Raw genomic sequence first — 25,725 nt, forward strand, 5'->3', positions numbered from 1 at the left:
GTTTGATGCTTGGAATATAAAGAAATATGTTGTCTTCGGTACGCGAACGAAGTAGTTAATGCTATGCAGTTTGTAGCTCTGTTTACGGTGATGCAAAGCGGTCAGATCCAAGTAAGTAATTGCAACAGTATTTTCAAAATAAATGGACTTTAATCGTGAGGATTTATTTTTATCAGCTCCAACCGGTCAGAAAGAAAGAAAATGATCGAATATGACTTACAAGCATGTGCTAGATTTCCCATGCCGGTGTGTAACGCGTATCGTGCTATCTTTCGAGCCCCAGGATGATAATTATTCATCAAACCGATGAAATCTTAAAGGTATCATTACAGACACAACAACCATAACGTATCATTTTGTAATAGAAACGAACGATTACTCAAGTGTTCCGTATAACATTTATGTTCTCTTTTCGATTGAACCTTTGCGCGCATCATTCGATTGGAAATCGTACTCGAGAACAGTTAAGTGTATCCGCACAAATTGAATTATGTTGAAAAATATAACGCCGGAGAAAGCAATCGCGTTCACGCGATACAGCGTGGCATTAGCATGCTGCTGGCCACTTTCCTCGAATGCAACCAGCTTTCAGGTGTTCCGCTTCAGAATCTCCAGATCCGCGGTGCTCCTCAACGCGTTCCTTCTCTTCCCTCCGTTAATCTACTCTTTATACCTTAACCATAATGATCACGTTGGTTTTTCAAAATCCATTTGCACCATCATTTCTGTTTCGCAGGTGCTCTTGAACACGTTCGTCTGTATCGTTCAATATGATCGTTTTTGGGTAAGACTTCTCACTCTATTATCTATCATAGAGGCTAATTTAAAATGATTTAATTACAGGAGCTGATTGTAGAGATGAAAAAGTATTGCAAGGAAGCAAAGCCATACGAAAGACAGGTTTATCAAACGTACATTGATAAATACTCCGTGTTCTATGCAGTGTCTACGATATGGTTCTACCTGACAGCGTCTATCATAGCGATTGGAACGTTGTTTATTCCGCAGCCTTTTCCAACGAACGCTGAATACCCGTTTCCCGTTGATTATCAACCCCTCAAAAGCATCGTATTCCTCCATCAATGGTTCTTTTTATATCAATGCTCCGCGCACGTGTGCATCAACATGCTTTGCGCTTTGCTGATGTTGTTCGCTGCGGCTCGTTTCGAGATCTTGAAGATAGAACTGCGCGAAGTGAAGAATTCCAACGAGCTGATAAATTGCGTGAAAAAGCATCACATTGTGAGAAAGTACGAAAAGACGAATCGGTTAAAATAGAGATTCTAGATGAATATTGTTATTTTAGATACGCGAAGGAAGTGTCGAGTGCTTCTCGGTTTATAGCTTTGATTACGGTGATCATGTGCGGCCTGGAGCTTGTGTTCTGCGGTGTTAATTTCATTGAAGCAAGTAGAGATAAATGATTGAAAAAATCATTTCTCAAAATGATTCGAATATACTCATGACGAAATTTATTTTCACCAATAGCGACAGCCGTCCACTGTGATAGTACAATTTATGGCTTTGTCTGGGACTGGGCTGATCGAAGTTTTCATGGTCGCTTGGCCAGCTGATCACCTGTTGGATATGGTAAGTTGTATTTGAACTAGTTTCGATATATTTGTTCCGTTCGCACGTTTTCTTTCTGGACAGATTGTATAATGAAAAACAGTAAGCTGGTTGTAAAAATAAATCAAAGAACGTTATTGTGAACTAGGCCGTAATCAAATTTGAAGAGATATCTAAGCGCGCTGAATTAAAACATTATGATGTTCAACTCGAAAATTATTACTATCAAGGATTATATAGCTCGATAAGTATAATAAGATATTGAGAAGTCATGAAACACTCGGCCAAAGAGAAATGAAATAAAGTCAGAAGACCAATCATTTTGGTCGTTAACTAATCTTAAATATAAATTTAATTTATATTGGGGCCGCTAACGATTGTTTACCTCAGGAATGAAGAGTTGTATGTACCGGTGGCCCTTGCATATTCCTCACCTTTTGATCAGCATTCCTTGTGAACTAAAATTCGTATTTCAAGTTGATTTAACTATTGTTCAATTAAAAGTCATTGCAAAGTTTAGTCGGTTCAATTTCTTCCAAAGTTTCTTAATTTTCGTTTACAAAGATTTTGCACACGAACGAGCAGAAGCGTTCAGCGCTCCACGGGCAGCAATCCACGTCTTGTTCGTTTAAAATAACTAAAAGGCCCAGAACATATTTATTATATTCATTTCTTGTTACAAGAGCGAAAATTCTATGCGAGGTATATACGAATCACAATGGTATCTACAATCAACGAGCATGCAGAAAGACATGCTGATCATGTTGCTACGTCAGGCACCAGTGGGTATTCAGATCGTGTACATTATCCCAATTTTCTCACTGAGTTACTACTGCTCGGTATGAAATATTTCTTATGAGTAATAAATGAAAATTACGAACAAGAACTGTAAACGATTTTTCATATTTTTTTCAGTTCGTCTCGAACGTGTTATCTCTGTTCACCGTTTTACGAGCTACGATACAAAACGATGATATATAACGATGGAAGGCATATGGCTAATGATACTTAAAGTAGTATCCAATTATAATTGAATTGTTACGTTAATAAAGTAATAAAGAAGATTTTCGAAATACTACCGGAACAAGTTGACGTCTTCAGATGTCGTGTATTATTAGGAAACGACGTTAGATAATATTGTTAACGAGCTCCTTCTCAATTAGGAAATTATTTTAATAAAAAACATACGTTGAATTGACGATATTATGTTTCGGACTCGTAGAAGGTTAGCGAATGAAAAAGAAAGTAAACTGGGGATCGCGACAATTCACAAACTTTTGTTTTTATACAACTTTTATCAACAAATTTGTTCTCTTCTATTCCTCGAAGTTTCCTTTATTTACGTAATTGAGCTTGTCTCGCCTGAAAGAGAAGAATTTTTAATTAGATGACGTATTAGCGAGTATTTAATTTTTTGACTGAATTGTCTTACCTAAGAACAATAATTTTATTCCTTCTATGTATAGTTGAGCCGAACGGGTGGCATTTTATTTAGGATTTAGAAAGCGATGAATTGTCACCTGGAGCGACTAAGCAACTTTTTTTCCAAGAGGAAAATAATGAATTGGAATAACAGACACTACACGTTGAAAAGGTGTGGAAAGATGTACGCGAACAAAGTGGTTAATGCTATGCAGTTTCTTGCTCTGTTTACGGTGATGCAAAGCGGTGTGGCAGTTGTATTTTGCGGTATTACTTCGATTCAAGTAAGTAATTGCAGGAGTATTCTCAAAATAACTGGACTTCAATCGTGATGATTTCTTTTCATCAGCCCCAACCGTTCAGTAAGAAAGAAAATAATAGAATATGGCTTACCAGGATGCAACATTTTGTGCTCTGTAACATGTGCTAGATTTCCCATGCAGGTGTACAACACCTTTCGAACCCCAGGATGATAATTATTCATCAAATCGATGAAATCTTAAAGGTATCATTACAGACACAACAACCATAACGTATCATTTTGTAATAGAACCAGACAATCACTCGTCTGTTCCTTCTAACATTTATTTCTCCTTTTCGAATGAACCATTGCGCGCATCATTCGAGTGGAAATCGTATTCGATAACAGTTAAGTGTATCCTCACAAATTGAATTATGTTGAAAAATATAACGCCGGAGAAAGCAATCGCGTTCACGCGATACAGCGTGGCATTGACATGCTGCTGGCCACTTTTCTCGCATGCAACCAGGTTTCAACTAATCCGCTTCCGGATATCTAGATCCGTTGTGCTCCTCAACGCGTTCCTTCTCTTCCTGCCGTTAATATATTCTTTATACATCAACTACGTGTATAACGATCACGTTGGTTTCTCCAAATCCATATGCCTCTTCATAGATGTTTCACAGGTTCTCTTGAACACGTTCGTCTGTATCGTTCACCAGGATCGCTTTTGGGTAAGACTGCTCCCTGTTATATCTATCACAGAGGCTAATTCAAAATAATTTAATTATAGGAGCTGATTGTAGAGATGACAAAGTGTTGCAAGGAAGCAAAGACGTATGAAAGACAGGTTTATCAAACGTACGTTGATAAATACTCCACGTTCTATGCGGTGTCTGCGATATGGTTCTACCTGACAGCGTCCATCATAGCGATTGGAACGTTGTTCATTCCGCAGCCTTTTCCAACGAACGCTGAATACCCGTTTGCCGTTGATTATCAACCCCTCAAGAGCATCATATTCCTCCATCAATCGTTCCTTGTCTTTCAATGTTCCGCGCACGTGTGCATCAACATGCTTTGCGCTTTGCTGATGTTGTTCGCTGCGGCTCGTTTCGAGATCTTAAAGATGGAACTACGCGAAGTGAAGAGTTTCAACGAATTGGTCGATTGTGTGAAAAAGTATTACATTGCGAGAAGGTACGAAAAGAAGCATCGGTTAGAATAGAGATTCTGGATAAAAATAATTGTTATTTTAGATACGCGAAGAAAGTGTCGAGTGCTTCTCGGTTTATAGCTTTGATTACGGTGATCATGTGCGGCACGGTGCTTGTGTTCTGCGGTGTTAATTTCATTGAAGCAAGTAGCGGCAATAGTAGTCTCAAAATGATTGGAATATAGTCATGACGAGATTTATTTTCACCAATAGCGACAGCCGTCCACTGTGATAATTCAATTTATGTCTTTGGCTACGACTGGGCTGATCGAGGTTTTCATGGTCGCCTGGCCAGCTGATCATCTGTTGGATATGGTGAGTTATATTTTAACTCGTTTTCTTTCTCAACAGATTGTATAATGAAAAACAGAAAGCTCGTTGTAAGAATAAATCAAAGAACGTTATTGTGAACTAGGCCGTAAGAAAATTCGAAAAGATATCTAAGCGCGCTGAATTCAAACTTTATGATGTTCAAATAGAAAATTAGTCCAAACGAGCAGAAACGTTCAGCAATTCACGTCTTGTTCCCCTAAAATAACTAAAAGACCAGTAACATATTTATTATATTCATTTTTTATTACCAGAGCGAAAATTCTATGCGAGGTATATACGAATCACGATGGTATCTACAATCAACGAGTATGCAGAAAAATATACTGATTATGTTGTTACCTCAGACACCAGTGGCCATTAAAATCCTGTACATTATCCCAACTTTGTCACTGAATTACTACTGCTCGGTATGAAATATTTCTCATGAATAATAAATGAAAATTACGAAACAGACTTATAAACGATTTTTCATATTTTTTTCAGTTCGTCTCAAACGTGATATCTCTGTTCACTGTTTTACGAGCTACGATACAAAGAGATAATATATAACGACTGAAGGCATACTACTAATGATATTTAAAGTAGTATTAACTATAATTCAATTTCTGTAATAAAGATTTTCGAAATATTAACGGAATAAGTTGACTTCTTCAGATCTCGTATATTATTACGAAACGACGTTAGATAATATCGTTAACGAGCTCCTTCTCAATTAGAAAATTATTCTGATTATAAACATACGTTGAATTGACGATATTATGTTTCGGACACGGAGAAGGTTAGCGAATGAAAAAGAAAGAAAAGTGGCGACCGCGATAATTGACAAAGTTTTCTTATTATATAACTTTTATCAACAAATTTGTTGTCTTCAGTTCCTGGAAGTTGCCTTTATTTACGTAATTGAAATTGTCGCGCCTGAAAGAGAAGAATTTTCATTTACACAACGTATTAGTAAATACTGAATTATTCGAGTGAATTATCTTACCTAAGAACAATAATTTTATTCCCACTATGTATAGTTGATCCGAACAGGTATCAGTTGCTTTCGAATTTAGAAAGTGATGATTGTCATTTCGAGTGACTTAGCAACTTCTTTTCCAAAAGGAAAATAATGAATTGGAATAACAGACTCTACATGCTTAAAATTTGTGGAAAGATGTACACGAACAAAGTGGTTAATGCAATGCAGTTTGTAGCTCCGTTTACGGTGATGCAGAGCAGCGTGGCGATTGTGTTTTGCGGTATTACTTTGATTCAGGTAAGTAATTGCAATAGTATTTTTAAAATAAATGGATTTTAATCGTGAGGATTTATTTTCATCATCCCCAACCGTTCAGTAAGAAAGAAAATAATCGAATATGCCTTACAAGGATGCAACATTTTGTGCTCTGTAACATGTGCTAGACTTCCCATGCAGGTGTGTAACGCCTATCGTGCTACCTTTCGAGCCCCAGGATGATAATTATTCATCAGATCGAAGAAATCTTAAAGGTATCATTACATCTACAACAACCATAACATATCATTTTGTAATAGAAACGAACGATAACCCTTGTGTTCCGTCTAACATTTATTTCCCTTTCTCGAATGAACCTTTGCGCGCATCATTCGAGTGGAAATCGTACTCGAGAACAGTTAAGTGTATCATCACAAATTCAGTTATGTTCAAAAATATAACGCCGGAGAAAGCAATCGCGTTCACGCGATATAGCGTGGCATTGACATGCTGCTGGCCACTTTTCTCGCATGCAACGATGTTTCAACTGATCCGCTTCAGGATCTCGAGATCTGCGGTGCTCCTCAACGCGTTCCTTCTCTTCCTGCCGTTAATATATTCTTTATACATCAACTACGTGCATAACGATCACGTTGGTTTCTCCAAATCCATATGCCTCTTCCTAGCCGTTTCGCAGGTCCTCTTGAACACGTTCGTCTGTATCGTTCAACAGGATCGCTTTTGGGTAAGACTTCTCCCTGTTTTATCTATCATAGAGGGTAATTTAAAATGATTTAATTATAGGAGCTGATCGTTGAGATGAAAAAGTGTTGCAAGGAAGCCAAGCCGTATGAAAGACAGGTTTATCAAACGTACGTTGATAAATACTCCACGTTCTATGGGGTGTCTGCGATATGGTTCTACCTCACAGCGTCCATCATAGCGATTGGAACGTTGTTCATTCCCCAGCCTTTGCCAACAAACGCTGAATACCCGTTTCCCGTTGATTATCAACCCCTCAAAGGCATCCTATTCCTCCATCAGTCGTTCCTTGGCTTTCAATGCTCCGCGCACGTGTGCATCAACATGTTTTGCGCTTTGCTGATGTTGTTCGCGGCGGCTCGTTTCGAGATCTTGAAGGTGGAACTGCGAGAAGTGAAGAATTTCAACGAATTGGTTGATTGCGTTAAAAAGTATTACATTGCGAGAAGGTACGAAAAGACGCATCGGTTAGAATAAAGATTCTGGATAAAAATAATTGTTATTTTAGATACGCGAAGAAAGTGTCGAGTGCTTCTCGGTTTATAGCTTTGAATACGGTGATGATGTGCGGCACGGTGCTTGTGTTCTGCGGTGTTAATTTCATTGAAGCAAGTAGCGGCAATAGTACTCACAAAATGATTCGAATATAGTCATGACGAGATTTATTTCCACCAATAGCGACAGTCATCTACTGTGATAATTCAATTTATGTCTTTGGCTGGGACTGGGCTGATCGAAGTTTTCATGGTCGCCTGGCCAGCTGATCACCTGTTGGATTTGGTAAGTTGTATTTTAACTCGTTTCAATATATTTGTTCCGTTGGTACGTTTTCTTTCTAAACAGATTGTATAATGAAAAACAGAAAGCTCGTTGTAAAAATAAATCAAAGAACGTTATTGTGAACTAGGCCGTAAGAAAATTTGAAGAGATATCTAAGCGTGCTGAATTCAAGCTTTATGATGTTCAAATCGAAAATTAATACTATCAAGGATTATAAAGCTCGATAATCATAATAAGACATTGCCAAGTCATGAAATACTCGGTCAAAAAGAAATGAAATAAAGTCAGAAGACCAATCATTTTCGTCGTTAACTAATTTTAAACATAAATTTAATTTATATTGGAGTCGCTAATGATTGTTTACCTTAGAAATGAATAGTTTTATATACCAGTGGCCCTTGCATAATCCTTGCATTTTGTTCAGCATTCTTTGTGAACCAAAATTTGTTTAGTTTCTTCTAAAGATTTTGAACTCTCGTTTACAACAATTTTGCACACGAACGAGGAGTAGCGTTCAGCGCTCCATGGGCAGCAATCCACGTCTTGTTTCCATAAAATAACTAAAAGACCAGCAACAAATTTATTATATTCATTTGTTATTACCAGAGCGAAAATTCTATGCGAGGTATATACGAATCACGATGGTATCTACAATCAACGAGTATGCAGAAACATATGCTGATCATGTTGTTACCTCAGGCACCAGTGGGCATTAAAATCCTGTACATTATCCCAACTTTGTCACTGAATTACTACTGCTCGGTATGAAATGTTTCTTATGAATGATAAATAAAAATTAAGAAAGAGAACTATAAACGATTTTTCATATTTTTTTCAGTTCGTCTCAAACGTGATATCTCTGTTCACTGTTTTAAGAGCAACGATACAAAAAGATGATACATAACAGTTGACGGCATATGGGTAATGATATTCAAAGTAGTGTTCAATTATAACTCAATTGTCTTGTTAATAAAGTAATAAAGAAGATTTTCGTAATACTACCGTAACAAGTTGACTTCTTCAGATCTCGTGTATTATTACGAAACGACGATAGATAATATCGTTACCGAGCTCCTTTTCAATTAGGAAACTGTTCTAATTAAAAACATACATTGAATTAACGATATTATGTTTTGGACACGGAGAAGGTTAGCGAATGAAAAAGAAACAAATGTCGTAATCCCGAGATTTGACAAAGTTTTCTTTTCATACAACTTTTATTAACAAATTTGTTCTGTTCTGTTCCTTGAAATTTTCTTTATTTACGTAATTGAACGTGTGTCGCCGGAAAGAGAAGAATATTGAATTACATGACGTAATAGTTAATACTTAATTTTTTGAATGAATTGGCTTACCTAAAACAATACTTTTATTCCTTCTATGTATAGTTGAGCCGACCGGGTGGCAGTTCCTTTAAAATTTAGAAAGCGATGAATTGTCACTTCGCGCAACTTAGCAATGATTTCTTCCGAAAGGAAAATAGTGAGTTGGAATAACAGACACTACACGCTGAAAAGGTGTGGAAAGACGTACACGAACAAAGTGGTTAATGCTATTCAGTTTGCAGCTCTGCTTACGGTGATGCAAAGCTGTTTTGTGATTGTATTGTGCGGTTTTTACTTCGATTCAAGTAAGTAATTGCAGCAGTATTCTCAAAATAACTGGACTTCAATCGTGATGATTTCTTTTCATCAGCCCCAACCGTTCAGTAAGAAAGAAAATAATAGAATATGGCTTACCAGGATGCAACATTTTGTGCTCTGTAACATGTGCTAGACTTCCCATGCAGGTGTGTAACGCCTATCGTGCTACCTTTCGAGCCCCAGGATGATAATTATTCATCAGATCGAAGAAATCTTAAAGGTATCATTACATCTACGATAACCATAACGTATCATTTGGTAATAGAAACGAACTATTACTCGTGTCTTCCTTATAACATTTATTTTCCCTTTTCGAATGAACCTTTGCGCGCATCATTCGAGTGGAAATCGTACTCGAGAACAGTTAAGTGTATCCTCACAAATTGAATTATGTTGAAAAATATAACGCCGGAGAAAGCAATCGCGTTCACGCGATATAGCGTGGCATTGACATGCTGCTGGCCACTTTTCTCGCATGTAACGATGTTTCAACTGATCCGCTTCAGGATCTCCAGATCTGCGGTGCTCCTCAACGCGTTCCTTCTCTTCCTGCCGTTAATATATTCTTTATACATCAACTATAACGATCACGTTGGTTTCTCCAAAGCCATATGCCTCTTCCTAGCCGTTTCGCAGGTCCTCTTGAACACGTTCGTCTGTATCGTTCAACAGGATCGCTTTTGGGTAAGAATTCTCCCTCTTTTATCTATCACGGAGTGTAATTTTAAATGAATTAGGCTAATTAAAAATTACAGGAGCTGATCGTAGAGATGAAAAAATGTTGCAAGGATGCAAAGACATATGAAAGACAGGTTTATCAAACGTACGTTGATAAATACTCCACGTTCTATGGGGCGTCTGCGATATGGTTCTACCTGACAGCGTCCATTATAGCGATTGGAACGTTGTTCATTCCCCAGCCTTTGCCAACGAACGCTGAATACCCGTTTCCCGTTGATTATCAACCCCTCAAGAGTATCCTTTTCCTCCATCAATGGTTCTTTCTCTATCAATGTTCTGCTCACGTGTGCATCAACATGCTTTGCGCTTTGCTGATGTTGTTCGCCGCGGCTCGTTTCGAGATCTTGAAGGTGGAACTGCGCGAGGTGAAGTGTTCTACCGAACTCATCGATTGTGTGAAAAAGTATTACATTGCAAGAAGGTACGAAAAGACGCATCGGTTAGGATAGAGATTCTGGATGAAAATAATTGTTATTTTAGATACGCGAAGAAAGTGTTGAGTGCTTCTCGGTTTATAGCTTTGAATACGGTGATGCTGTGCGGCACAGTGCTTGTGTTCTGCGGTGTTAATTTCATTGAAGCAAGTAGCGGCAATAGTAGTCTCAAAATGATTCGAATATATGTCATGACGAGATTTATTTTCACCTATAGCGACAGCCCTCTACTGTGATAATTCAATTTATGTCTTTGGCTGGGACTGCCTTGATGGAGGTTTTCATGGTTGCCTGGCCGGCTGATCATCTATTGGATTTGGTGAGTTGTATTTTAACTCGTTTCAATATTACTTTCAAGGAATGTGGAGGATTATAAAGCTCGATAAGCATAATAAGACATTGCCAAGTGATGAAACACTCAGCCAAAAAGGAATGAAATAAAATCAGAAGACCAATCATTTCGGTCGTTAACTAATCTTAAATATGAATTTAATTTAAATTGGAGTCGCTAACAATTGTTTACCTTAGAAATGAAGAATTTTATATACCGGTGGCCCTTGCATAATCCTTGTATTTTGTTCAGCATTCCACGTCTGGTTCCCTAAAAATAAGTGAAAACCCCACAATATATTTATTATATTCATGTGTTATTCGAAGAGCGAAAATTCTATGCGAGGTATATACGAATCACGATGGTATCTACAATCAACGAGTATGCAGAAAGACATGCTGATCATGTTGTTACCTCAGGCACCAGTAGTCATTAAAATCGTGTACATTATCCCAACTTTGTCACTGAGTTACTTTTGTTCGGTATGAAATATTTCTTATGAGTAATGAATAAAAATTACGAACCGATTTATAAATGATTTTTTTCATATTTTCAGTTCGTCTCAAACGTGCTATCTCTGTTCACTGTTTTACGAGCTACGATACAAAAAGATGATGTATAATGATTGAACGCAGCTGGCTAATGATATTTTTGTAGTATTTAATTATAATTCAATTTTCATGTTCTGTAATAAAGAAGATTTTCGAAATACTACTGTAACAAGTTAACTTATTCAGATCTTGTGCATTATTACGAAACGATGTTAGATAATATCGTTAACGAGCTTATCCTCAATTAGTAAATTATTCTAATTAACAATATTCAGATTGTTTATTAACCGATAGAATGCAGCATAAATGTTGAAACATAACGAATATGCTGCTTCAGTAGGATAGAAATCACGTGCTTTCTACTGACTTCGAATCGACGTATTGTACACTATCAACGTTTTGTTATTCCAAATAAATACTATATTCTTGCTTGGTTATCTGTCGGGATACTGAGAGTGGTAGTACTTCCCTCGCAGTCCGTGATAGGAGGTTTGCTTTCATTTACGAATGACTAATTAACGGATAAGACAGGAAATGAAACAATAGTAGCTAAAGCTGCACCGTATAAAAAATCCATACACCAACTTTATAGCTTTATACAGACAGCTGATACTCCCTGTAATTTCCGCTACAATTAGCGATCCACTACGGCACTAAATAAGGATAATCTCTTCGCGTGAAAAGTAATACCGCACTCTAACACGATTCTGTGCGTGCAAAGTTCAATTCGGAATGAATGATTAATAAATTCGAAGGATCGATCTTAGTGAACCCGTTCCTTGAGTAAAAAGTTTCACCAGTATGAAAGCTGTCTTCGTTCAGAACGATCAGCATATCTTGTCTCTAAAAGAGTATACATTAAAATGATCGCCAATCTACGCGAAATATTAGACGTAATAGAATTGGTTGGGACGATATTATGTACCTGGCCAATAGATCCAAATGCTAGTAAGTGTAAAAGTATTTTACTTAATATCTATTGGATGTTTGCGGTGTTCAGCGTTGGATCGACGATACTATTCTTATTGATTACCGCCTATTTCTTTCGACACGACCTTATCTTGCTGACGAAAACCACTTGCTTCATAAGTGCCCTTTCGGAGACGCTGTTGGACCTGATCATCTGTAAAATGAATAGCAAGAAACTGCAGGTTACGTTTATTAATGTTCATAAGAGAAACTATAGAAGGCAATCGAAGGATGAAGGGGAGAATGTGCATTTCTTTTCTCCTTTGTGTATTTCCATTGAGACAAAATTAATAACCTGCTGATTGTAAACTGCATTTAGGTTCTAATCGAAAAAATTAGGAAGTATTTAGATACAACTGGCAAGGACGAGAATAACATGATCCAAGTTTACGTGAAACGTTATAAGACATTCTTTTCAACGATGGCGGTCGCATACTTCATCAATGGAGTTTCGTTCTTTTTCATGCCATTATATACAAACCAACATCTGCCGTTAGAATCTTGGTTGCCATTCTCCACTGATACCGTCATGAAATACGGTATTGTTTACATTATCCAAGCTTATTCCTCCATGCATACGGCCCTCTCCATCTTTGTCGACTTCAAAATCATTTCTCTCCTCTGCTTCACCGCTGCCAGACTAGATATATTAAACGCGAAACTGAAACAAGGAAATAGCTACGAGATGATGGTAAACTATATTAAAGAACACCAAGAGATACTAAGGTAAGGTAACACCGTTTCATGCATAGAAGCGTTTTAATACATAACGACGGTGCGATGTTAGATTTTTAGAGGATACTAAAGCTGCTGTTCAGGCTTTGTTATTTAAGACGAACGTCACAATGGGAAGCGTTGTCATAGCCGCAGCTTTTCCCCTCCTTTATGTGAGTTTAGTTTCTCTACATAAATTTTAGAATGTGATAGCAGAAGGACAACCATTTCATTCATAATATTAATTCATCTGTTCTAAAGAGATATTTTTTTGTGATAAGATGAAAAACCCAATGTCAGAACCTCAAGTTGTGTATCAGTTCGTTTGTATGGTACTAGCAGGCTGTGGGCATGTGTACCTTATCTCCGCGCCATCAGACGATTTAAAAGAAAGTGTAAGTTTACTGATAATACAGTCAAATCTCTATAAGTCTTCATTTGATGGATAAGTCGTCATTTTCCTTTCCTCGTCATTTTAAAATTTACATGGTTTTTACTCTGCTTAAGTCGTCAAAATTTCTCGGTCCCTTGAGTGACGACTTATCGAGGTTTTACTGTATATTATAATTAAACGTATATTGATCGAATGTAGAGCTACATATTATTTGATTCTAGAGCATACAATTTGCAATGTCGGTGACCGATATTCAGTGGATAGGAAAACAAAAAAACATGGCCACCAGTGTATTGATCATGTTGCAGAGGAGTCAAAAACCATGTCTAATCCCATTGGGTTTAATTCCACCCCTTTCGATGGAATATTTCTCTCAAGTAAGTATTTTTATCTTAACTTTCACTGATATCAATTATGTAATTGATCTTTGTATAATATTGTAGTTCTTAACTACCATATATTCCTACTTTATGGCTATAAGGACGATGATTGAATCATAATTTCTATGGTATGTATCAATCAAATTTTGTGCGTTGCTGACAAAATGGTAATTAATTCATTAGACTTTGAATCGAAATTGAACAGCGTTGAATCTTCTTTTAGATTTACTGGATGATCAATTTCCTTCAGATAGTAGAAAACTTTGTCAAGTTGGAACTTACGTTTATCTCTTATCATTTATTAAAATTGTAACATTATAAATGGTAAGGTTTAAATTACACCCTCAAATAAAACAAAATTAATTTCACTTGCAACGAAGACACTTTCTTTGATTCATTACACCCTTTGCACACCGTTGTCCTACACCTTGTAACCCTACCAATACCAAATGTACTCTAATTTCACCCTCTATAACAGTGCATTCTTCTGATTAAAATGATACGTTATGTTTCGAACACAGAGAAGGTTAGCGAATAAAAAAGAAAGAAAAGTCGCGATCGCGTCAATTGACAAAGTTTTCTTTTTATATAACTTTTATCAACAAAGTTCTCTTCTGTTCCTCGAATGTTCTGTTATGTACGTAATTGAACTTGTCTCGCCTGAAAAAAAAGAATTTTGAATTACATGACGTATTAGTTAATACTTAATTTTTGAATGAATAATAATTTATTCCTTTATGTATAATTGAGCCGAACGGGTGGCAGTTGCTTTAGAATTTTAAAAGTGATAAATTGTCACTTCGAGCGATCTAACAACATTTTTTTCCAAAAGAAAAATAATGAATAGGAATAATAGACACTTAAACGCAGATGATATTTCGGAATTTTTGAATCTATAGATTATAAATACATAAACTAAATGAATTTCAAGCAAGATCTAGACCTAACTGTGAAATGCGCGGATGGGTGCAAATATTTACCCGAATGCACTAATATTTGAAGGATCATTTTGTGCGTGTATCGCGTCACTAACTGAATGTACGCTTAGCATTCGTTTCGAACTCCCTCGGCAAGATTTTAATACGATATTGAAAGCGATTCCACTCCGCCGCAGTCCACGATAGCCCGATTGATTTCATTTTCGAATGAGTAATTAATAGACCAATTACGCAACGCTGATTGCTGTTGAGGGACGGAAACAGAGTTAACCAGAGGTGCACCGTCTAAAAAATACATGCACCACCTTTCTAGCTTTACACGGGTAACTAGGCACTACCTGTAATTATCGCTATAATTATGGATGTGCTACGGCACTAAAGACGGGTAATTTCTTCGCGTAAAGGGTAATACCGCAGTCTAAAACAATCCTCTGCGTGCAAAGTTCAATTCATAACGAATAATTAATAGATTTGAAGGATTGATTTCCATTTGCCGTTCTTACGTGAAAACTTCCATCAGTATGCAAGCTGTCTTCGTTCAGAACGATCAGCATATCCTCTCTCCAGAAGAGTATCCGTTAAAATGATTCGTAATCTTCGGGAAATATTAAACGTACTCGAACTAGCTGGGACGATATCATGTACGTGGCCATTAGATCCAAATACTAAAAGATGGAAAAAAGTTGCCTATAATATTCGTTGGACCTTTGCTTTTGTCGACATTGTGGTGGTGTCGATATTGCTGCTGATTAAGATGTATTACATTCGACACGACATTGTCGAGCTGACGAAAGCAATCAGCTTGCTAAGTGCCATTACGGATGGAACACTCAACCTGTTCTTTTGTAAATTGAACGCCTCGAAACTGCAGGTTACGTTTATTATGATCACGAGGGAAACTATAGATAGCAATCGAGGGATGAAGGAAAGAATGTTCATTCCCTTTTTCCCTTGTACCCTTCTATCGAGACAAAATTAACAATTTGGTGATTGAAAACTGGTTCTAGGTTCTGATCGCTAAAGTTAGGAAGTATTTAGATACAGCTAACGAGAACGAGAACAAACAAATCCAATTTTACGTGGATCAGTACAAGGTAGTCCTTTCAGTGGTAGGTATGTCATATATCATCAATGGATCTTCATTCAATTTGCTGCCGTTTTATACGGATCAAGTGCTACCAATAGAATGTTGGTACCCGTTCAGCATTGAAACCCCCGCGTTGTACTGTGTTGCTTACGTTTTGGAAGCTTGCTGCGTCGTGCCAACAGCTCTCGCGATCTTTATCGACTACAAAGTCATGTCCCTCCTTTTCTACATCGCTGCCAGACTAAATGTATTAGGCGAGAAGTTGAAACAAGTAGACAACTACGAGCAGCTGGCAAACTGTATTGAAGAACACCAAGAGTTACTAGGGTAAGGTAACACTGTATCATACATAGAAGCTTTTTAATACATAACGACGGTACGATGTTAGATTTTTAGAGGATACTCGAGTTGCTGTTAAGGCTTTGTTATTTAAGGTGGTCGTCACAATGGGAGCCACTGTCATATCAGCAGGATTTCCCCTGCTTTATGTAAGTTTTGCCTTCTTTATAAATTCTGCAGAAAATTTTACAGTGTAATAGTAGAAGAGCAGCAATATCATCCATGATATTAATTCATGAATTCTAAAAAATTGTTTCTGTAATAAGATGGACGACCCAATGTCAGACCTTCAAACTGTGTATTCCCTTGGTTCTTTCGTAATAGTAGGCGCTGGGCATGTGTACCTTCTTTCCCGGCCAGCAGAAGATTTAAAAGAAAGTGTAAGTTTGCGGGTAATATAATTAAACGTATATTGCTGGAATATAGAGCTACATGATATTTGATTATAGGGCATACAATTTGAGACATCGATAACCGATATTCAGTGGATAGGACAATCAAAAGGATTTGGCAGCAGTGTAGTGATCATGTTGCAGAGAAGTCAAAAACCGTGTATAATCCCATTGGGTTTGATTCCAGCTCTTTCGATGGAATATTTTACATCAGTAAGCACTTTTATCTTAACTTTCATTGATATCAATTGTGTTATTGGTCTTTGTATGATATTGTAGTTCTTAACTACCATATATTCCTACTTCATGGCTATGAGGACGATGATTGAGGCATAAGTTCCATGGTATATATCAATCAAATTTTGTACGAGCCTGACAAAATGGTAATAAATTCATTAGATTTTCAATAGAAATTCAACAGTATTGAATCTTCTTTTGGATTTACTGGATGATCAATTTCCTTCAGATAGTAGAAAACTTTGCCAAGCTGGAGCTATTATTTCAAGAAGATGCGAAAACTTTCAGTGACTAACATACCTGTTCACGAGGCATTGACGTTTATCCCTCATCATTTATTAACATAGCAACATTTTAAATGATAACATTTAAATTATATCCTCAAATAAAACGAAATTAATTTCACTTGCAAAGAAGACACTGTTTCTTTGATTTATTAATTGCATTTTTGCATTAATTGCACCCCCTATAACAGTGCTAAGAAAAGTTCAGCAATTAGACGATTGTAAAATATCAAACAACAAGGAAGAGGGTGCTTTAAAGCTTGCTACTTCGGTACGAAAGATTTTTGCGTACTACTACACCATTTGGAAGAATTGATCTGCAACGTTACCACCACAAATACAATATTTTCTTGCCATAAGTAGTCTATAATTCTTACCAAAGTGGTCAACATTTTTCCATCAATCGTCGAATGGCTTTCAGGTGATCTCTGGTATGACCAACGATATTTAGGAATCTCTTCTTTTCCGATTCGCAGTTGCCTTCGACACCTGCATAATACAGCACAGTCTCAAGGCAGTATGCTACAGTTTTCCTACATCAGAGTGCAAACACAATTTTTTACAAAATATCATTTTTTTAAATTGGAAGAATAGAGGCAGTTATTTACATAATAGTTTCTTAGTAAATATCCTACCTCCTTTCATTTACGAATGATTTCTTAACGAACAGTCCTCGCATTCTACCACAATTCAACCGCTGATCAAAGCAAAACGCAGCTGTTAAAGCAACAATAATACAGTAATTTACTTATCACCAACAGCTAACATTGCAGAACAGCATAGCACTTGAAGAAAATACAAAGAGTAATACCGTAAACTGCATTGTAATCGCATCGTAATGAATGATTAATAAAGGATCGATTTCCATGAGCCGTTGTTGCGCGAAAAACTTCCATCAGTATGGAAGCTGTCTGCACTCGGAACGATCAGTACATCCAGATTTTAAAAGAATATCCAACAAGATGAACCTGACCCTTCACAAAGTGTTCGATCTACTCGAATTGGCAGGAAAGTTGACTTGTACCTGGCCGGAAGATTCGAGCACCAGCAAGTGGACAAATGTTTTTCGTAATGTTCGTTGGATCTTTGCGTTGATCAGTATGATCGTCTTATTGATATCCTTGGCGTTCGGAGTCTATCACCATCGAAGCAATTTTCTTCTCCTGATGAAAACCATGTCCGAGATCAGTGGAACCTCGGACGTGATTTTTGATCTGATCCTCTGCAAAATGAACAGCACCCAACTGCAGGTTATCATTGTCTATTATATAAAAACTCTAAAATTACATTAAATATCTACATAACGTTTTGTTCAAGACAGATTTTGATTCAAAGAATCAGGAAACATTTGGAGACGACAAGCGAGTACGAAAATCATGTTATACAAGGCTACCTGGATCGTTACAAAGAATTTTACTCAGTGGTCGTAGTAGCTTACGTTGCAACTGGAATTTTCTTCACATTGGCGCCATTATTTTTGAGCCAAAATCTACCAGCGGATGGTTGGCTTCCATTCTCCACCGAGTCCTTTGGAATATATTGCATAGTTTACATCCTTGAAGTCTATTGCGTCTGGCAGGCAGCACTGATCTTCGTAATCAACATCACGATCGTTATACTTTTCTGTTTCACCGCTGCCAGGCTGGACATATTAGGCACGAAGTTGAAACAGGTAACTTGCTGCGAGCTGCTGGTAAGCTGCGTCAAAGAACATCAAGAGATAATAGAGTAAGTTAACACTGTTTTCTAGTAGAACTTTCATAACTACTTTAGAAATTTCATTGAATTTTTAAATGGTAATGGCTGCTTTGCGTTAGATTTTTGGGTGAAATCGAAGACGCTGTTCAAGCTCTGCTATTTAAAATGAACGTCACGATTGGAATTAGTGTCGTAACCGCAACTTTTCCCATGCTTTACGTAAGTTTAGCCGCACCGAAAAATATTTATTATTGAGAATTGATATTTTTTCATACCAATTAGAATCAATCGTTGGCCGTAACTGGACAGTTTTTGAGCCTGCTTGTATCAGTCTGTGCACGAATGTACATTGTTTCCAAGTCGGCAGATGATTTGAAAGAAAGTGTGAGCCTGCAAATAATAGAACTGTATTAGATTCATTGAACACAAAACTGTACGATATATGGTTCTAGAGCCTACGGTTCTCAATATCGATTAACAATATACAATGGATAGGAAAGTCACGAAAAATGACAAACATCGTATTGATTATGATGCAGAGGAGTCAGAAACCATTTCAGGTTTCAACGGGTGGTTTCTTTCCAGCCCTTTCATTGGAGTATTATTCGCAGGTAAGCACGTTTTATGTAAATTTCATTCACATTAATATTAACGTATTAAAAATTACAATAATTATTGTTGACAATGATTCTGCAGTTTTTGGCTACCATATCTTCCTATTTTATGACGATGAGAACCACTATAAAACCTTAATTTTCCACGACGTTACCACGACAGATACAAATACCTCCATGGCGTTTACGTGTTGTGGTGCTTTCTCGCCATGGCGTTCCTCATAAGTAGTCTATAATAACCACCGCAAACGTTTCCAACACTCGCGATATGTACATTCCTAGTGAAACATCAGCCATCGAAGTGCTCCATATTTTTCCATCAATCGTCGAATGGCTTTCAGGTGACATCTGGTATGACCAGCGATATTCAGGGGTCTCTTCTTTTGCGGTTCTCCGTTTGCCAGATTTAGGGTTCCGGTGATGGAGATGCCTTACAGTTTGCGTACATCAGAGTGCAAACACAATTTTCTACGAAATATCATTTTTCAAAATTGCAAGATGAGAGGCAGTTATTTACATAATAGTTTCTTAGTAAATATCCTACCTCCTTTCATTTACGAATGATTTGTTAATGAACGGTACTCGCATTGTACCTCAATTCAACCTCCGATAAAAGATAAGCGTAGCAGTTAAAGCAACAATAATACAGTAATTTACTTATCACCTACAGTTAACATTGCAGCACAGTACAGCACTTGAAGAAAATACAGTAAACGGTATTGTAATCGCATCGTAATGTATGATTAATAAATTTGAAGGATCGATTTCCATAGGCCGTTGTTGCGCGAAAAACTTCCATCAGTATGGAAGCTGTCCGCACTCAAAACGGTCAATATATCAGCATGATTCTGACTCTTCACAAAGTGTTCGATCTACTCGAATTGGCAGGAAAGTTGACGTGTACCTGGCCGGAAAATTCGAGTACCAGTAAATGGAAAAATGTTTTTCGTAATGTTCGTTGGATCTTTGCGTTGATCAGTATGATCGTCTTATTGATATCCTTAACATTGGGCGTCTATCACTATCGAAACAATTTTCTCCTCTTGATGAAAACCATGTCCGAGATCAGTGCAACAATGGACGTGATTTTTGATCTGATCCTCAGCAAACTAAACAGCACTCAACTGCAGGTTATCATTGTCTAGTGTATAAAAAATATAAAATTACATCAAAAATCTACATGGAGTTATATTCAATACAGACTTTGATTCAAAGAATCCGGAGGTATCTGGAAACGGCTAGCGCGTACGAAAATCATGTTATACAAAGCTACCTGGATCGTTACAAAGAATTTTACTCGGCGATCGTAGTAGCTTACATTGTAACTGGAATTTTCTTCACATTGGCGCCATTATTTTTGAGCCAAAATCTACCAGCGGATGGTTGGATTCCATTCTCCACTGAGTCCTTTGCAATATACTGCATAGTTTACTTCGTAGAAGCTTATTGCATCTTGCAGGCAGCATTGATCTTCGTAATCAACATCACGATCGTTATCCTTTTCTGTTTCACCGCTGCCAGGCTAGATATATTAGGCAACAAATTGAATCAAGTAAACTGCCGCGAATTGCTGGTAATCTGTGTCAAAGAACATCAGGAGATAATAGAGTAAGTTAACACTGTTTTCTAGTACAGGTTTCTTAACTACTTTGGAAATTTCATTGAATTTTTAAAAGGTAATGGTTGCTTTGTATTAGATTTTTTGATGATATCGAAGACGCTGTTCAAGGTCTGCTATTTAAAATGAATGTCACGATTGGAATCAGTGTGATATCCGCAACATTTCCCATGCTTTACGTAAGTTTAGCCTCCCTGATAAATGATTATTATTGTGAATGGATATTTTTTGATATCATTTAGAATCAATCATTGGCTGTAATGGGACAGTTTTTGAGCCTGCTTGTATCAAGCTGTGCACGAATGTACATTCTTTCACGATCGGCAGACGATTTGAGAGAAAGTGTAAGCATGCAAATAATAGAACTGTATTAGATTCATTGAACATAGAACTGTACGATATCTGCTTCTAGAGTCTACGGTTCTCAATATCGATTAACAATATTCAGTGGATAGGAAAGTCACGAAAAATGACAAACATCGTATTGATTATGATGCAGAGGAGTCAGAAACCATTTCTGGTTTCAATGGGTGGTTTCTTTCCAGCTCTTTCATTGGAGTATTATTCGAAGGTAAGCATGTTTTATATAGATGTTATTGACATTAATTTGTCCATACTGAAAATCACAATAATTATTATTTTCAATGATTCTGCAGTTTTTGACTACCATATCTTCCTATTTTATGGCGATGAGAACCACTATAAAACCTTAATTTTCCCGGTACGTATCGTGTCTAAAAATTATTAAAAATTCGTTGTATTTGCAATAAAAATTGAACAACGTTAAATTTTCTTTTAGATTCACTAGGTAACATAACTTCTTGATTAATGAAAAATTTTATTAAAACGGAGCCACCGGGTGCTTCAATAGAATGTGGTTTCAATCTTGTCACCTCTGACATGGACTTTCATTTCTTTCCTTGCGTTTATTATGAAAATTTATTACAATAATTGTATTATTTCAGTTGAACGTGGACAACGGCGTAAATAAAATATCAAGTCATTGATTATTGTATGATTGATCTTTCTAATATACACTCAAATAAATGAGAGAAATTATTTTTACCTGTAAAGGAAGTTGCAGTACATTTGTAAGTTGAATTGCGTAACTTTTTTGGGGGTTGTTCGTCGACACAACTGTTAAGGGTTGAAACTCGCTGTGGCTGAAGCAATGATGTGGCTGAACATTTATTAACATAGCAACATTTTAAATGTTAACGTTTAAATTACACCCTCAAATAAAACAAAATTAATTTCACTTGCGAAGAAGACACTGTTCCTTTCATTCATTACTTGCACTCTTTGCACTACGTTATCTTACACCTTTTGCCCTACCAATGCCAAATGTAATCTAATTTCACCCTCTATAACAGTGCTAAGAAAAGTTCAACGATTAGAAGATTGTGAAATATCAAACGACAAGGAAGAGGGTGCTTTTAAGCTCGCTACTCCGGCACGGTAGATTTTTACGTACTGCTACACCAGTTGGAAGAATTGTTCTGCAACGTTACCACGACAGATACAAACACATGCACGTCGTTTACGTGCTGTGGTGCTTTCTCGCCATGGCATTCTCCATAAGTAGTGCATAAAACTCACCGCAAACGTTTCCGACGCACGCGATATGTCCATTCCTGGTGAAACATCAGCCATTGAAGTGCTCCATATTTTTCCATCAATCGTCGAATGGCTTTCAGGTGACATCCGGTATGACCAGCGATATTCAGGAATCTCTTCTTTTGCGGTTCCCCCTTTGTCAGATTTAAGCTTTCGGTGATGAAGATGCCTTACAGTTTGCCTACATCAGAGTGCAAAGACAATTTTCTACAAAATATCATTTTTCAAAATTGGAAGAAGAGAGACAGTTATTTACATAATAGTTTCTTAGTAAATATCCTACTTCCTTTCATTTACGAATGATTTCTTAACGAACAGTCCTCGCATTGTACCACAATTCAACCGCTGATGAAAGCAAAACGCAGCTGCTAAAGCCACAATAATACAGTAATTTACTTATCACCAACAGCTAACATTGCAGAACAGCATAGCACTTGAAGAAAATACAAAGAGTAATACCGTAAACTGCATTGTAATCGCATCGTAATGAATGATTAATAAATTTGAAGGATCGATTGCCACAGGCATTTGTTGCGCGAAAAACTTCCATCAGTATGGAAGCTACCTGCACTCAGAACGATCAGTACATCCCGATTCTAAAAGAATATCCAACAAGATGATCCTGACCGTTCACAAAGTGTTCGATCTACTGGAATTGGCGGGAAAGTTGACGTGTACCTGGCCGGAAGATTCGAACACCAGCAAGTGGACAAATGTTTTACGTAATGTTCGTTGGATCTTTGCGTTGACCAATATGATCGCCTTATTGATATCCTTAGCGTTGGGAGTCTATCACCATCGAAGCAATTTTCTCCTACTGATGAAAATCATGTCCGAGACGAGTGCAACCCTAGACGTGATTTCTGATCTGATCCTCAGCAAAATGAACAGCACCCAACTACAGGTTATCATTGTCTAGTGTATAAAAAATGTAAAATTATATTGAAAGCCTACATGAGGTTATTTTCAATACAGATTTTGATTCAAAGGATCAGGAGGTATTTGGAGACGGCTAGCGAGTACGAGAATAATGTTATACAAAGCTACCTGGATCGTTACAAAGAATTTTATTCAGCAATCGTAGTAGGTTATATTATAACAGGAATATTCTTCACATCGATACCATTATTCTTGAGCCAAAATCTACCATTGGATGGTTGGATCCCATTCTCTACCGAGTCATTTGGCATATATTGCATAGTTTACTTCGTAGAAGCCTATTGCATCTGGCAGGGAGCACTCGTCTTCGTAATCAATATCACGGTCGTTATTCTTTTCTGTTTCACCGCTGCCAGACTGGATATATTAGGTACCAAGTTGAAACAGGTAACCTGTCGTGAACTGCTGGTAAGCTGTGTCAAAGAACATCAAGAGATAATAGGGTGAGTTAACACTGTTTTCTAGTAGAGCTTTCTTAACTACTTTAAAAATATTTTTAAATAGTAATGGTTGCTTTGTATTAGATTTTTGGGTGATATCGAAGACGCTGTTCAAGCTTTGCTATTTAAAATGAATGTCATAATTGGACTCAGTGTCGTATCTGCAACTTTCCCGATGCTTTACGTAAGTTTAGCGTTCTCAATAAATTATTTTTATTGTGAACAGATATTTTTTCACACCATTTAGAATCAATCGTTGGCTGTAATGGGACAGTTTTTGAGTCTGCTTATATCAGGCTGCGTACGAATGTACATTATTGCCCAGTCGGCAGAAGATTTGAGAGAAAGTGTAAGCATGCAAATAATAGAACTGTATTGAATTCATTGAACATAGAACTGTACGATATCTGCTTCTAGAGTCAACGGTTCTCAATATCGGTTTACAATATTCAATGGATAGGAAAGTCACGAAAAATGACAAACATTGTATTGTTTATGATGCAGAGGAGTGAGAAACCATTTGAGGTTTCAATGGGTGGTTTCTTTCCAGCCCTTTCATTGGAGTATTATTCGCACGTAAGCACGTTTTATGTAAATTTCATTGTGATTAATTTTATCGTATTGAAAATTACAATAATTATTGTTTACAATCAATCTGCAGTTTTTGACTACCATATCTTCCTATTTTATGGCGATGAGAACCACCATAAATTCTTAATTTTTCCGGTATGTATCGTGTCTAAAAATGATGAAAAATTCGTTGTATTTTTTTTTTCCTGTAGGTAACCAATAGAGATAGCTTTCAATCTGTTCAACTGACATGGACTTTCATTTCTTTCCATTTGTCCCTTCTGAAAATTGATTAAAATAATTGCATTATTTCAGTTGAACGTGGAAAACGGCGTAAAATATCAGGTCATCATGTTGATTATTTTATGCTTGATCTTTCTAATATACACTCAAATAAATGAGAGAAATTATTTTTACCTCCAAAGAAAGCTGCAGTACATTTGTAGGTTGTATTGAGTAACTTCTTCGGGGGTTGCACATCGACTCAACTGTTAAGGGTTGAAAACCGCCGCGGCTGAATCAATGATGTATAGAAGATAGATAAACCTACCAATTAGCTTATTTCCGTAGGCAACTGTTTTCTATAATGTTCGCTGCATCTAACGCTGTACCGAGGCACACCGGTAATCTCTTTGTATGAAGAATATTACCTACTGAAATTCAATTCTGTCACGGAATAATTAATCAATTCGAAGGTTCGGTTTTCATCGTTCGTGCTCCCTTGAACACTTCCATTAGTATGGAAGCTGTCTTCCCTCTAGATCAGTACATAATAAAATGCTTGCGAATCTTCATCAAGTATTGTACCTCCTCGAATTAGCTGGTACCTTCACGTGTACCTGGTGAAATTCTATGCAAGATATCCACGAATCAAGATTAACAATCAACAGCCAATGTACTGATCATTACCTGTTGCCATTCAAATCGTGTATATTTCAACTTTGTCGCTGAATTACTGCTGCTTGGTATGAAATATTTCTTGTGAATAATAAATGAAAATTACAAAACAGACTTATAAACCATTTTTCATGTTTTCACTTCGAGTCGAACGTGACATCTCTGTTCATTTTTTCACGAGCTACGATAAAAACAGATGATATAGAACGATTGAAGGCATATGGCTAATGATATTTAAAGTAGTATTTAATTATAGTTCAATTTTCATATTCTGTAATAAAGAAGATTTTCGAAATACTACCGTAACAAGTTGACTTATTCGGATCTCGTGCATTATTACGAAACGACGTTAGATAATG

General features: G+C 36.9%; 6 protein-coding genes across 7 annotated transcripts; all 6 read left to right on the forward strand.

Annotated features, from left to right (window-relative positions):
• The first annotated feature begins 479 nt into the window (after positions 1 to 479).
• LOC114874092 lies at positions 480 to 5,330 on the forward strand. The gene is made up of 10 exons (XM_046286535.1): positions 480 to 784; positions 844 to 1,250; positions 1,307 to 1,406; positions 1,489 to 1,590; positions 3,667 to 3,966; positions 4,026 to 4,432; positions 4,492 to 4,591; positions 4,662 to 4,763; positions 5,033 to 5,188; positions 5,265 to 5,330. Exons 1-10 carry the CDS (start codon positions 491 to 493, stop codon positions 5,328 to 5,330), a joined length of 2,034 nt encoding a protein of 677 aa, XP_046142491.1. The 5' UTR covers positions 480 to 490.
• A 1,081-nt stretch (positions 5,331 to 6,411) lies between these two features.
• On the forward strand, positions 6,412 to 8,443 carry LOC114874099. Its single transcript, XM_029183055.2, has 6 exons — positions 6,412 to 6,742; positions 6,802 to 7,208; positions 7,268 to 7,367; positions 7,438 to 7,539; positions 8,146 to 8,301; positions 8,378 to 8,443. Exons 1-6 carry the CDS (start codon positions 6,443 to 6,445, stop codon positions 8,441 to 8,443), a joined length of 1,131 nt encoding a protein of 376 aa, XP_029038888.2. The 5' UTR covers positions 6,412 to 6,442.
• A 1,070-nt stretch (positions 8,444 to 9,513) lies between these two features.
• Positions 9,514 to 11,319, forward strand: LOC114874108. Its single transcript, XM_029183067.2, has 6 exons — positions 9,514 to 9,866; positions 9,938 to 10,344; positions 10,404 to 10,470; positions 10,575 to 10,676; positions 11,015 to 11,170; positions 11,245 to 11,319. Exons 1-6 carry the CDS (start codon positions 9,573 to 9,575, stop codon positions 11,308 to 11,310), a joined length of 1,092 nt encoding a protein of 363 aa, XP_029038900.2. The 5' UTR covers positions 9,514 to 9,572; the 3' UTR covers positions 11,311 to 11,319.
• Positions 11,320 to 12,157: 838 nt separating this feature from the next.
• LOC114873767 (odorant receptor Or2-like) lies at positions 12,158 to 13,824 on the forward strand. Its single transcript, XM_029182428.2, has 6 exons — positions 12,158 to 12,390; positions 12,528 to 12,934; positions 12,996 to 13,095; positions 13,204 to 13,317; positions 13,538 to 13,693; positions 13,760 to 13,824. The coding sequence occupies exons 1-6, from the start codon at positions 12,223 to 12,225 to the stop codon at positions 13,814 to 13,816; spliced, it is 1,002 nt and encodes a 333-aa protein (XP_029038261.2). The 5' UTR covers positions 12,158 to 12,222; the 3' UTR covers positions 13,817 to 13,824.
• Positions 13,825 to 15,196: 1,372 nt separating this feature from the next.
• LOC114873760 (odorant receptor 49b-like) lies at positions 15,197 to 17,081 on the forward strand. Its single transcript, XM_029182419.2, has 7 exons — positions 15,197 to 15,505; positions 15,642 to 16,048; positions 16,110 to 16,209; positions 16,327 to 16,440; positions 16,510 to 16,665; positions 16,732 to 16,835; positions 16,919 to 17,081. Exons 1-6 carry the CDS (start codon positions 15,218 to 15,220, stop codon positions 16,786 to 16,788), a joined length of 1,122 nt encoding a protein of 373 aa, XP_029038252.1. The 5' UTR covers positions 15,197 to 15,217; the 3' UTR covers positions 16,789 to 16,835; positions 16,919 to 17,081.
• A 6,468-nt stretch (positions 17,082 to 23,549) lies between these two features.
• On the forward strand, positions 23,550 to 24,740 carry LOC123987965 (odorant receptor 67a-like). Of its 2 annotated transcripts, XM_046286421.1 has the most exons (4): positions 23,550 to 24,083; positions 24,147 to 24,248; positions 24,317 to 24,475; positions 24,561 to 24,663. In XM_046286421.1, the coding sequence occupies exons 1-4, from the start codon at positions 24,030 to 24,032 to the stop codon at positions 24,615 to 24,617; spliced, it is 372 nt and encodes a 123-aa protein (XP_046142377.1). In that variant the 5' UTR covers positions 23,550 to 24,029; the 3' UTR covers positions 24,618 to 24,663. The 2 variants fall into 2 exon arrangements, with proteins under 2 accessions (XP_046142377.1, XP_046142376.1); XM_046286420.1 differs by having other exon boundaries at positions 24,317 to 24,740.
• Positions 24,741 to 25,725: the final 985 nt, after the last annotated feature.

The sequence above is a fragment of the Osmia bicornis genome, chromosome 7 (genome assembly GCF_907164935.1).
Source record: "Osmia bicornis bicornis chromosome 7, iOsmBic2.1, whole genome shotgun sequence".
Classification (NCBI taxonomy): Eukaryota; Metazoa; Arthropoda; class Insecta; order Hymenoptera; family Megachilidae; genus Osmia; species Osmia bicornis.